The 13,078-nt window shown below is 32.4% G+C and overlaps 1 protein-coding gene across 1 annotated transcript; it reads left to right on the top strand.

Moving 5' to 3' along the window:
• The first annotated feature begins 10,441 nt into the window (after positions 1-10,441).
• On the top strand, positions 10,442-12,638 carry LOC121761577 (probable RNA-binding protein ARP1). The gene is made up of 5 exons (XM_042157213.1): positions 10,442-10,659; positions 10,764-10,917; positions 11,007-11,197; positions 11,939-12,170; positions 12,580-12,638. The coding sequence occupies exons 1-5, from the start codon at positions 10,471-10,473 to the stop codon at positions 12,597-12,599; spliced, it is 786 nt and encodes a 261-aa protein (XP_042013147.1). The 5' UTR covers positions 10,442-10,470; the 3' UTR covers positions 12,600-12,638.
• The last annotated feature ends 440 nt before the right edge of the window (positions 12,639-13,078 follow it).

Raw genomic sequence — 13,078 nt, 5'->3', positions numbered from 1 at the left:
AAAATCATTTTGATTTTATATAATTTAAAATTTAAATATATTATTTCTAACTAATTCCGTGTTTGTTTTATTATGAAACAATTTAAAATATAAATGCATTATATTAATCCACGAATTTATATTATATCATGATATCAGTTTCTTATTCAATCATCAACATTTTTAATTATATTAATCCACGAATTTATGTTGAATACATGCATTATATTACACTACTAATTTGATAAGATATATCCTAACATGTACATTCCAATTAATTTATTATTTGATGCATGTTTATTTTACATGTATATATTGAGTTAATTTATTTTATTTTGGAGTAGTACTTATGTATCCATTTAAAATAGTGTAGCTTTTACTAATGATATTATACTAAAAAATCTAAAAAGTCAAGTAAGTTTGATTTCTTCACGAATACAAGATTGTAACTTCACGCTAAAAATTTTCATAAATTGGACAACGATCAGAATGGAAAGGTGTAGCTATAGTATCCAAAAAAAATTTAAAAGGAATTTGTTAAAAAAATATTTGAATAAATGTAATGTACCATTCACTATTTTTTCTTGAATGTATTCCTGGTACATCTATTCTTTTCTTCTCTTCCTTGTGGCAAGTTCTCTATTTGTGATTGCGGCAAAAAAAATGTAAAGGTTATGATAGTTGTTCATCTTCTTTGTATTGTTCATAATGATATATAGATTGAATAGGATAAAAATACATAAAACAACAAAGGAGTATACGAAACTTAATATGAATATAACACACATAAAAGATAGAATAAATTTTTTTATTATTGGAATCAGTATTTATAGAACAACTCAACTTACTACTATACAAAATTACGTAGAGAATAAAATGAACTATTGACCTAGCATTTGTACATTAATACAAAAATTAATTTTAAAAATACATAATGGGTCACCACAAAATAACACTTATAGATATTATAACAAATATATAATTTGTACCATAAACTATAACGTACTAAAAACATACAATGATTAATGCAATACATTAATTATTAATATAGTAGAACACAAATATATCAAATAATCAACTACTCATTCTTGCCACAAATAAACCCTAAAGAAGAATCCAACGCCTCCATCATAATTGCCAAAAAAATTTGCCTATGGCAAATGAGAAACAGAAATGCTAATCTTCGCACCACCACGACCACTCATCTTCCCTTCCGATTTCTGCATATATGTATAACAACATTTACACACGACATCACTATGGTATTACACAAATATAATTTAAACAATCAAATTCTATTGGAAACATCAGAAGAATTCTCTACAACTGACTATCATACTACCTCCGATGCCATACATTAGAACTTATCAAAATCGGTAGCATTGTCTCACCTATATGCATCTATGTATTTACAACATTTACGCACGACATCTCCATAGTATATAGAAGAAATTTTACCAAATTGCCCCTATGAGATACTTAAATATAGAAATAGTATATCATGATATATCATGAATACTCCTTGACAAAATAATGTTTTGATTACATTTGTGCAAAAACAATGCAGGAAAAGGACACATATTCAATGACGGAAAAAATATTTGCTTTGAAATATTCTTTGGATAAACCCTCTTTTATAACCTTCATCTATGGAGATGTAAAGTTAATTTAGTTTCTAAAACCTTTCACTTCCCATTGATCAGAAAGAATAAAAATATTTATTTTCTTAATTATAATCCAATGATCGTTTGAATTTATGAGAGAAGCCGTTAAAAAACGCTTAGTGCTCTGGCTCTTAATAATGACTCTAAATGTATTTTTAGAATGATTCAAGAATTGTGAGATTAAAATTGTTATGTGCAATCTCTATATTATTTCACATGAATAAGCAACCGTCCATCATATATTTTTATGATAATAATAATATCGTGATATATTTTTCAAGTAATGATGTTATATAGGAATTTATGTCATAATAATGCCATTCATTGGATACATAATGCTTATTATATGGTAATTAGTATAACAATGCATTGAATATTATTAATACAATTCTGACGGTTACAATATACTTCTCTTAGCAAAATTAAATTGATTGAATATAGAAGGCAATTTAAATGCTAATTATAAGTAATTTAATATAATATTTTAAACATGACTGTTGCCGACATTAAATGGGTTCGAAGTGGAGGATAGTTTAATAAATTTTTTAAAATTAGAATTTGTTTAAAATACCATGAATAAATAAATGAAATAATGCAAATGCCAAATACAATTTATTAAGAACTAATTCAGTGATTATTATTTGTAAACACAATACATGAATTACCACAAATTTAATGTTCAATCATGGAAAACGGCTCAATTTATACCAATTATAAATATACCGAAATTATATCGGTTCAAATTGAAAGGCATTTTAATGATTTTACTTATTTTATAATAAACAATGATTGTAAGTAATTTAATTTAATTTAATATGTTAAATATGACGGTTACTTACTTTAAATGTAATAATTTTCTCAATTGCATTTACATCCCTTGCATAAAATAGCTATTCAAAACGTCCCAAAACTCAACTTTTATATAGATATAGATTACTTATGATAATCAAATCCTTTATACTATAAATTAAAGAGCTGCTACTTAATAACTTTGTAAAATTTAAATATATTAAACTCAAAAAGGGGAGTATATTTGACTACTCTATTTTTAAAGAGTCATGATCAATGTCGAACCAATTTTAAAGATCGAACTAGAGACTAAATTTGATCCATACGTTTTTATAATCTTGTGGTATTAGGAAAGTATTCAGTTTGTTCATATGTTCTCACCAGTAGCAGCAAGAACGTCTCCAGCCCTCTCATCGCGCTGCACACCGGCGACCAGCTCCGCGGCGGCGAACGGCGAGCGATGGAGGGATGCTCGAGCGGCGGCAGTGACGAATGGCTTGGTGGACATCAGAGGCAGCTGCAGGACGGAGGCGAACAGCTACGCTGCAGCACGGCGAGCGTCGTCCGACAGTGCTACGATGCTGCTACTGGCTGCGACACTGGGGAGTGTAACAATGATACTGACTGCCCATTGGAGCGTCTGAAACGGTGGAGACGCTCTAAACGCGCTGCAGAGGGGGTAGTAATGAACAATATTCACTAAATAATGAACTAAATGAACGTATGTTATGAAGTAATTTTGACATGTTATTGAAATACATTAATGATATAACAAATTAACTGTGTTAAACGTTAAGCGGTAGTTTGAACTATATTAATAGTGAACCAAATGAACGTTAGTAATGAAGTAAATATGACATTTTATTGAAATACAATGTTAACTGTGTTAAACGTCAAGCGGTTGTAATGAACTTATTACTTCATTCAGTCATACTATTACTTCATTCCATTAGTTTATTAGACCATCCGCAATGGGCGGACGATGGCACGCCCGATGGCGCGCATCGTCCGCGCCATTCATCGTCCGCCCCCACTGTGGGTGTGTGGCATAGGCCGCGGACGATAGTCGCGGCCTATGCTTCGGGCGCGACTTAAACCGCGGACGATGGCCATCGTCCGCGCCATCGTCCGCCTCATTGCGGACGCAGCGGACGATGGTCGCGGACGATGGCACGCGGTTTCGCTTACTTCGACGTAGCCGGGTCGAACAACGACATCAACGTCCTCAACTCGTCCACTCTCTTCACCGACCAATGTAACGGCAACGGCCCGGCCATAGAGTTTACTGCCAACAGACGCCAATACCATATGGGCCCGTAACCGCCGTCGCTGAGTTTGTGTTTTTTATTATTTCGCATTGTAATGTATTAATTTTTATTAAATGAATGAAGTTTTTAAAATTCATATTTTAAATGTATTTTAGTTTTTTTTTTTTAATTCGTATGTATTTTGTAAATATTACAAAATTGATGATGTGGCGCGCCTTAGGGCGCCCACTGCAGGTGGAGAAGGAGGAGGATAAAAATGCTGACGTGGCGCGCCATAGGGCGCCCCACTGCTGATGGTCTTACTTCATAATGTGTTATGACATAATTGTCTCTCAGTTGAAGTAAATTCGGTATGTAATGAATGCGAAAAATAACACAACATCAGTTCATCTAATCCATCAAAAATAAGATCTAATGGTTCTAATTTGGTTTCTAGTTCGGCATTAAGAAGTGGATTTGTGAATAATGAGACTCAATTTTTAAATATATATTTTTTATTAAAGGCTGATTAGGTTGTCCAGCTGCAAGTTTAAATAATAAGATCGCTGGTCTTAAATAAATTTGATTAATCATAAAATAAGCAATAACTTATATAGGTAGATAATGTATATTATTAATATTAAAACAATAATGCTTAAGTAATCCACACAAAAAACAGCTGCAGTTCCAATCACACTTTTGTCCTTTTCATTTTCAATCTATAATCTATATCACCTGTGAAATAAATAAAACAAGCCAGTAATAATATTCATACTTTTATTTTGCTGACTTAATAAATCCCCTCTTTTTCTTCACGATGATAGAAATATTCTTTTTTTTTCCTACTCTATCAAATCTATAAACACGATTTTTGTGTACATAAAAACTTTGCGTCTGATTCAGATATATAATCGAAATCAGTATGGCTATGGTCTATCTTAGACGTCACCACGGTTCGGGAACCGGCGGTTCACGGTTCAGAACCGCCGGTTCCGGTTCAAAAAAAAATGGAACCGGAATCGAACCGGACAAGGATCGGCGGTTCCGGTTCCGGAACCGTGAACCGCGGAACCGCCTAGGTTTGCCCGGTTCCGGGCCGGTTCATCCGCTTCGGCGGTTTTTTTTTTTTTTTGCATTTTAAATTTGTAATTCAAGTAAAATATGTAGATATATTTGCATAAATAAAATTAGAATAAAGCGATGTTCAAATGCAATTTTATTGATACAAATTACAACTTTAAAATTACAAATTACAAATTACAACTTTAAAATTGCAAACTACAAACAACTTTAAAATTACAAATTACAACTTAAAATTTACAAATTACAACTTAAAATTACAAATTACAACTTATTACTTAACATTACAAATTACAACTTTAAAATTACAAATTACAACAATTACAAATCGAAAAATTTAAATACAAGTTACTTACAACAATTACAAGTTACAACAATTACAAATCGAAAAATTTAAATACAAGTTACAACAATTACAAATCGAAAAATTTAAATACAAGTTACAACAATTACAAGTTACAACAATTACAAACCGAAAAATTTAAATACAAGTTACAACAATTATAAGTTACAACAATTACAAATTTACAACTTACAAGTGTTGACAAAAAAGACTTAGAAGATCATTAAAAGATATTCCTCATTTGATAAGTATCTTATTGGTGAAAAAAGTGGGTATCTTTGGGGCAGATGGTACTGGAACACAAATTTATATATGGAATCTGGATGAATGAGGATCAGATTATAGTTTAAAATGGGAAGCTAGGTTCACTGGCGGGAGTTCGTTTCATCGTCGGACTCAGATGAATATACCACCCTGATGGCCTGATGAAACGAACTCCCGCCAGTGAACCCAGCTTCCCATTTTAAACTATAATCTGATCCCCATTCATCCAGATTCCATATATAAATTTGTGTTCCAGTACCATCTGCCCCAAAGATACCCACTTTTTTCACCAATAAGATACTTATCAAATGGAGAATAGAGAAATTGAGATTGAGAGAGAAATTCTTATTAACACAGTTACACAAGAATGGGGTGAGTAGAAATGAAGAGGATTGGGGGGTATTTATAAAAAAATTTGAAAAACACGGCGGAAACCGCCGGTTTTCGGCGGAACCGGCGGTTTTGCCGGTGGAAACCGGCGGTTTCCGCCCATGGTTTCGGTCAAATCCGGCGGCCGCGGGCCCGGTTTCTGAAAAGGCTAGGAGTAGGCCTGAAATTGTGCCGGGAACCGCCGAACCGGCGGTTCCGGTTACCGAAAAATTGGAACCGGAACCGGCCCGGCCGAACCGGCGGTTCCGGTGCCAGTTCGAACCGCCGCCGACGGTTCCGGTTCCGGTTCCGGTTCCGAACCGCCGGTGACGGTTCCGGGCCGGTTCGTCCGGTTCGGTTCGGATTGGGGACCTCTAGTCTATCTTTAACAAGATTGGCACGGTGGGTCCAGGGGGCTCTTGGGCCCCTCACCCATTCGAATATTTAGGCTATATTATATATGTATGTTTAATAATTTTAACTATGATGATAAATATATAATAAATTTGATTTTGAAGCTATGCACGTATTTCATTTGTACCTTCTCTTAATAATTTTTGTTAATTTTTCATATTCATTTATATTTTCTGAGTTTTCTCACATAGGTAACTTTTATTGATTTTTCACTAGTAATTTTGTATATATATATCATTTTTAATTTATGATCATAAAAAAATAATTTTTATAATTTAAGAAAATAAACTAATTCTTTGATTTCATAAATATTTTACACTCTCTCCGTCCCTGAAAATTTGTCAATTATTTCCTCGTTCGCCCGTCCCTAAAAGTTTATCACCTTTCATTTTTACCATTTTTGGTAGTGAACCCTACATTCCACTAACTCTTTTACATTAACATTTTATTATAAAACTAATATATAAAGTAGGACCCACATGCCACCAACTTTTTCAACTTACTTTCTATTACATTTCTTAAAATCCGTGTTTGATCAAACGATGACGAATTATTAGGGACGGGGAGAGTAATATTATATGATAATAAAAATCAATTTTAATGTGATGCTTTTTATTATAAAAATTTATAATAGAAACTAACTCTTTGCTCTAATAAATATGAAAATATATCATATAATATTAGTAAAATATATGTTATGCTCTAAAAAAATCTATTCACTAATTAATTTTCTTACCATTCGTTTTTCACGCGCGGTTTTTATATTGTTCACGTTTCCGTGTCGTTTGGACCCCACCATGAAAATTCTGGAATGATTATGATCTCAAATCTCATTTCAATTACTAGAATCACAAATATTAAGCAAGTGAAATTACGAGTATACCCTCCCCACTTTGCCAACTAAGAGCATGAGGATTTCCAGCTAGCAACACCATTATCCCTCTGCATGTCTAATTCCAGCACTGATTTTTCTTTCATTTATTTTTTCTCATTTCGAATATATAATATCATAATTTTAATTTTTTTATTTGTATATATCTTTTGAACCCTCAGTCAACAGTCAAACAGAACTTTTGTAATTTCCAAAAAGGCCCTTGGCTGGCATACAGCTGGCCACGTTACATTTTCGAGGAGACAAAGCATGGAGCATATTGTTCTGTGCTACCCCTCATCATTCTCACCTGCCCATTTCCATATAAACATATACTGTCATTTAAAAAAATAACAATAGTAATTTTTTAAATAATTACTTTTTTTACAGAAGATTAATTTTCATTTGCATGAGATCGTGCTATTATTCTGTTTAACATATTCTATAATTTTGGATTAGTGTATTGTGTGTGTGAATGAAGTTGTGCTATGAGCCGACGATACAGTACAACTCAGTTAGTAAGACGTATTCAAACATTTTGTATTGATTTAGTTTCTCCAAACTTCTGTGTAATATTTGAATTAGTGAATAAATACAATCATTTCTTAATTGACAAATATTAATTGAAGGGCCATTTTGAATGAATTTGGCCCATCTTGATAAAGATGATATTAGCTCATGGGCTGTCCTACTTGTTTCGGGCCATAGCCCAACATTATCGCCTCCGTATCCCCTTAATTAAATATTAATAAAATAAACTAAAATATAATTTTACATTCATTTATCATTTAATAAAATTAATTTATTTCCAATTTGCAATTAATAGACATCATTTCGAAATATTTTACACTTCACACATTAACTTATTTACGCTTTTGCTATATATACCATATTTACTAGTAATTTTTATTAATATTAGTTCAAGATTATTTTTTTCTGGACTCACCATATATTAATCATTTTAATAAAACGTGTACTGCAAATTTTAGCACAGTGAATTGGGTTACAGATGGAGCAATAATAGTAGACACCTTACAAATCCCCATTCCTTCATAGATTCTCCACCGTCATCAATTTGATTAATTCTAATTATAAATTCCCAAACTTCTATTTATTCTTACAACTTTTTCCTAATGTATTTTCTACATTTCTTATTTCCAAATGTGTCATATATTGACTCGTGATCCTTATATCGAAGATAAAATTTAAGAGATCTGTTTATAAGAGGAATGATATGCTACATACCTTATGTGAGCACCACTCTCGTTTGATGCACGTTTATCATTGTTCGTTTTGATTTATATATTTAGTTTGATTCTAATACATTAAAAATATTATTGCAATTTTTAATTTCACAAAATTCATAAAAATCAAAGCTCGATTTGTTTATTTTCTCTATAATTTCAAATAAGTTAATAAAATAATAAATCAAGCTTGATTTTTATGAATTTTGTTAAATTAAAATTTTCAATAACATTTTTAAAGTATTAGAATCAAACTAAATATATAAATCGAAACGAACAACGATAAACGTGCATCAAACGAGAGTGTTGCTTATATAAGGAGCCCACATAAGGTATCTAGCATATCATTCCTCCTGTTTATAATAAGTGAAACGCTATGTAATAAGTCGAATGTTCAAATCAGTACACTGGAGAATCATTTTCTTTTACTTATGTCTTTTTATTTCTTATTGTGCGATGAATATTGGATTTAATTTGAATTTCTTGTATCAACTATAAAGAAGGTGATTTCATTTCCATTAATAGTCGAGATAATACCGACTACCGTGATGGGATTAGGGGATAAGAAGGAATCCATGTAATATTTGACAAATATAGTTTTTGAATAATCATGCTGAGTTGTTATTTAACAGTACTAGTATTACTGGATTTCTAGTCAATTAGTCAAGGTACAAAAATGAATAATATTTCGTATATATGAACAATAATATTATTAAAGAAAAGATAATTAAACCATATGAAAATAAGAGTGCAGTGCACACACGATGTTGCATTTGCATATATGTGTGCTCCCCTCGTTCAACTACTTGTACAAAATAAAGAATCAAATAAATAAACAGAACTTTTTGGATAGACTGATGAAAAACATAAAATACTCTACTACAAAATTTGGTAATAGCATGATTTTGAAGGCATAAATTTATCAAGTCTAAATAACTAGGCATGTTCATTTTCATAGGCTCCTATATATAGAAAAAGGGTTATTCAACTTAACCCTAATTGGCCTTAATTAGGGTCCAACTCTAAGACTCTGGCCGGTGTAGTCTTACTTTATTTCTCATTTATCATAATTAATTGATTACCTTTGATACTATTTCCAATATAATTTATTTAATTATTGAGAATATATGATCATATACCAACATAGTATTACTATTACATCGAGGTAATTAGAGTTCGAATGCAACATTCAGTACATATATGTTATATAGAGGTAGCTAGTTAGTTAGGGAATTCAACATTTACTAAGTTAAGATACTAGTCATTATCAATGATGAACGAATTCAACGTGTCTCTATGAATACTACCAACGAAATGACATCGTTCTATTAGACACCTCGTTTCCATTCTACACAAAGTTTTATCAACATAAATTATAAATCTACTTAATACACGTTATAACTAGTGTATCACAATTACAAATTAATCCAAATAGCAACTTTAACATAGAAGTAACTAGCAATTATAAGCAATTTTTTCCGATTTTTAGCAATCGAATTTGGCATTCCGTAAGTAAAGACACCACTCATACTTATATAATTAATACCATCAATCAAAAAATGCATTTTGTCCAAAAACCTAAATTCATTCTTCCTAAACTTTTCTCAGGATAAGATAAATAAATAGTTACTGCAATGCAATAGTTGTAGTATTTTGTAAATCGCAATTACAAAAACACTCTTTGAATGCATGAGAAAGAAAGGGGGAGAGCCCACACAATTAATTAGCAATTACGTACAATGTTTAGGTTTTAGGTTTTCAATTTCTAGTAAACGAATCTCATATCCGGTAAGTAAAGATAGTAGTTAGACAAACGAAAATACCAGCCAAAAGCATCGCTCCGTCGTACAAGCCTAAATTATACACACAACTTCATCAAGATAAAATATATACAATAAAATATACTATTACTACAATAAGAATAAATAATTAGTAGTATCACAATTACAAAATAATAAAAATATTGTAGACTAACAGTAATATTTCCAATATTCTTAATCCATGAGAGCATTCAAGTATTCATGTTGGCCTCAACCCAAAATCCATATGTTTGCCCCTCCGTCACTCTCCTTTATTATATTCTCATATATCCCTACAACCCTCTCCACACTACTTATATTTCTCCTTCCTCACCACCTCTTCTCCTCCTCCTCCTCCTCCTCCTCTTCCACCACCTCCTCCGCCGCCGCAGTAATTTAATCCACCAATGACAATGATGACCGCCGCCTCTCCTAACTCCTCCGCCGACACCTCCCTCACCAAAGTCTTCGTCGGCGGCCTGGCCTGGGAAACCCCCAAGGAAGCCATGAAAGACCACTTCGAGAAATACGGAGACATTCTCGAAGCCGTCATCATCTCCGACAAGCTCACCGGCCGATCCAAGGGCTACGGCTTCGTAAGCTCCGCCGCCGCATCCATCAATTTCAATTTTAACCGATCGCCTCGAATTCCGATCGGAATCGCAATTTCTGATTTCATCTAATTTCCCCTCATTTCTAGGTCACGTTCAAGGACGCCAATGCGGCGAAGAAAGCGTGCGAGGACGCCACTCCGATCATCAACGGCCGCCGCGCCAACTGCAACCTCGCCGTCCTCGGCGCGCGCCGCCCTAGGTCCTCCTCCACCGCCGCCGCCAATCCGCCTCCTCAGCAAGGTAACTTAACTTTTCCTCTTTTTTTAGACTTCAATTCCGAATTTTATCAATTTCAATTTTGATTTTGTGAATTTCGATTTTATTATTAGGTGTGAATGTTGGACCGAGAGCCGCAGCATCAACTCCGCCTCCGCCGCCGCAGCCGCAGAATCATGTGCAGTGGTATTATCCGACGGCGACGCCGGCTGCGGCGGCGCCTTTCCACCACCACCACCAAGCTGTTCCTATCTATGGATACTCACCAACCTACATTACACCAGCTGACATGAACTATAATCATGTACGTAATTTTTTCATTAAAAATAAATATTTTTGAATATTTAGATACTATTTTGCTATTTATAATAAATGTTAGATCCAGTCGTTAAAATTCAGTTTTTATAGTGCTTTTTTACATATCGTATGCTCGTTCATTATTCTCAAATTTTTGTAATTAGGTAAAGTAAATCTCGGATATTGATTTGAGAAATATATTAACTTGATTTTGATATTATTGTTTTAATAATAATAATAATAATAATAATAATAATAATAATAATAATAATAATAATAATAATAATAATAATAATAATAATAATAATAATAATAATAATAAGATCTCTGTTATATATACTCAATAAGTTGACAGGCTTTTGCATTGTATTTTTACAGTAATAATAGTAAAGCATGGGCTTTTGTAATTACCTTTTGCATATGAAACACAGTTTGGGAAAGAAAAAAAATATAGATCTACTCTTTAAAATAGAAAATTTTGTGCAAATATTTGTATATTTATTTTGATCTATTATCATGATATATCTCTGTTATAAGCAATCGATATTTACTTAAATTACGTATTTGGGAAGCAATAAAATCATAATGGTTGGTTATATTTACATTATCATTAATATCTTTATACTAAAAATACATTTATTATTGAAAAATTACTATTGTAATGAACCATTTTCCTTTTTTTTATCATTTTTATGATTTGAAAAATAATACTAATAAATACTATTTTGTTTATATTTTTATTCAGCAGAAGGTGGGATTTACTGGTGGGTCCTACATGAATGGGCATTTCGGTCAAGTATACCCAGGGCAGGCTATGGTGGGTGCGGGTGCACTGATGCCGATGTACCCTTACTACCATTTCCACCAATCACAGACAATGGGCCTCCCTACCCATTTATACTGTCCAACTGCCGCAGGCCCAATTCCAACTGTCCCAGCTCTCATTTCTAAGCCCACATCTATTGCTCCTCCTAATGCAGGTATATATTTCTCTATTTTGGCCCATTTAAATTATTACTCTTAGTTAATTATATTTACCCGTAATTTATCTGGGGCTAAGCAAAAAAAATTAGTTCTTTACTAATTTTATTTATTATATAGCTAATTATAAATAGTACTATATGAACTTAGCATGAAAATAATTTGATCTTAACAGCATGCTTGTTACCTTTATATAGTTAGTTAATACAATAAAGAAGGAATCAGATCAGAGGAAAGAATCTTTGAATCACATGTTTCAAAGTGTGACCATGTGAGATAACTTATGGAATCATTAGATGAAATAGTAATTTATATGCTACTTTTCTTTGAATATTGCTGATTTACAATTTGGGATTATATTATTGCTTTTGGATTATACAGTTTGTGAAATGATATTATATGTCACAGTTTGCCTGGCTGTGGAATAAATAGGTGCAACAATTGGCCAAAAAATCTGAAGAAATGGCAGATAGAGATGAAGAAAAATAAAATGACAAAATATGGGAGAGTGTTGGCTGCTCAGAACAAAATTTATTATATCATCTGCAGTGGCTCAGCTTTTTCCAATTTTATTTTTATTTTTTGTTTTGTAATTTTAGGAATCTAATTCATTCATTATTGTTACTATTATCTGTTTTTCTAACCTGCATGATGCAATCTCAACTACAGAAAAACAATGTAACCTCTGTGAACATGCAATGATTCTTCCCATTTTTATGAGATGAATGCTCACATGTATTAATTGAGCTTAAACATGCTTAAAGATGTCCACTTCTTACTATGAGATGAGATGTTATTTGAATCCATATTTATTATGTCTACACTAAAAGAGTGAAGAAATTTCAACAGTTCCAATCACAATAGATGCTTTACATTTTTTTGGAGATGTTCAAAAATCTAAGCTCTT

Source organism: Salvia splendens, chromosome 13, assembly GCF_004379255.2.
Source record: "Salvia splendens isolate huo1 chromosome 13, SspV2, whole genome shotgun sequence".
NCBI classification, from domain to species: domain Eukaryota; kingdom Viridiplantae; phylum Streptophyta; class Magnoliopsida; order Lamiales; family Lamiaceae; genus Salvia; species Salvia splendens.
Note: the sequence above shows the minus strand (reverse complement) of the source record. Positions and strands in the feature narration are given on the sequence as shown.

Coding starts and splice junctions, on each gene's coding strand:
- LOC121761577 (XM_042157213.1), top strand. CDS start 10,471: ATGACAATGATGACCGCCGCCTCTCCTAACTCCTCCGCCGACACCTCC. Junction 10,660..10,763: donor GATCCAAGGGCTACGGCTTC/GTAAGCTCCGCC, acceptor CCTCATTTCTAG/GTCACGTTCAAGGACGCCAA. Junction 11,198..11,938: donor CTGACATGAACTATAATCAT/GTACGTAATTTT, acceptor TTTATTCAGCAG/AAGGTGGGATTTACTGGTGG.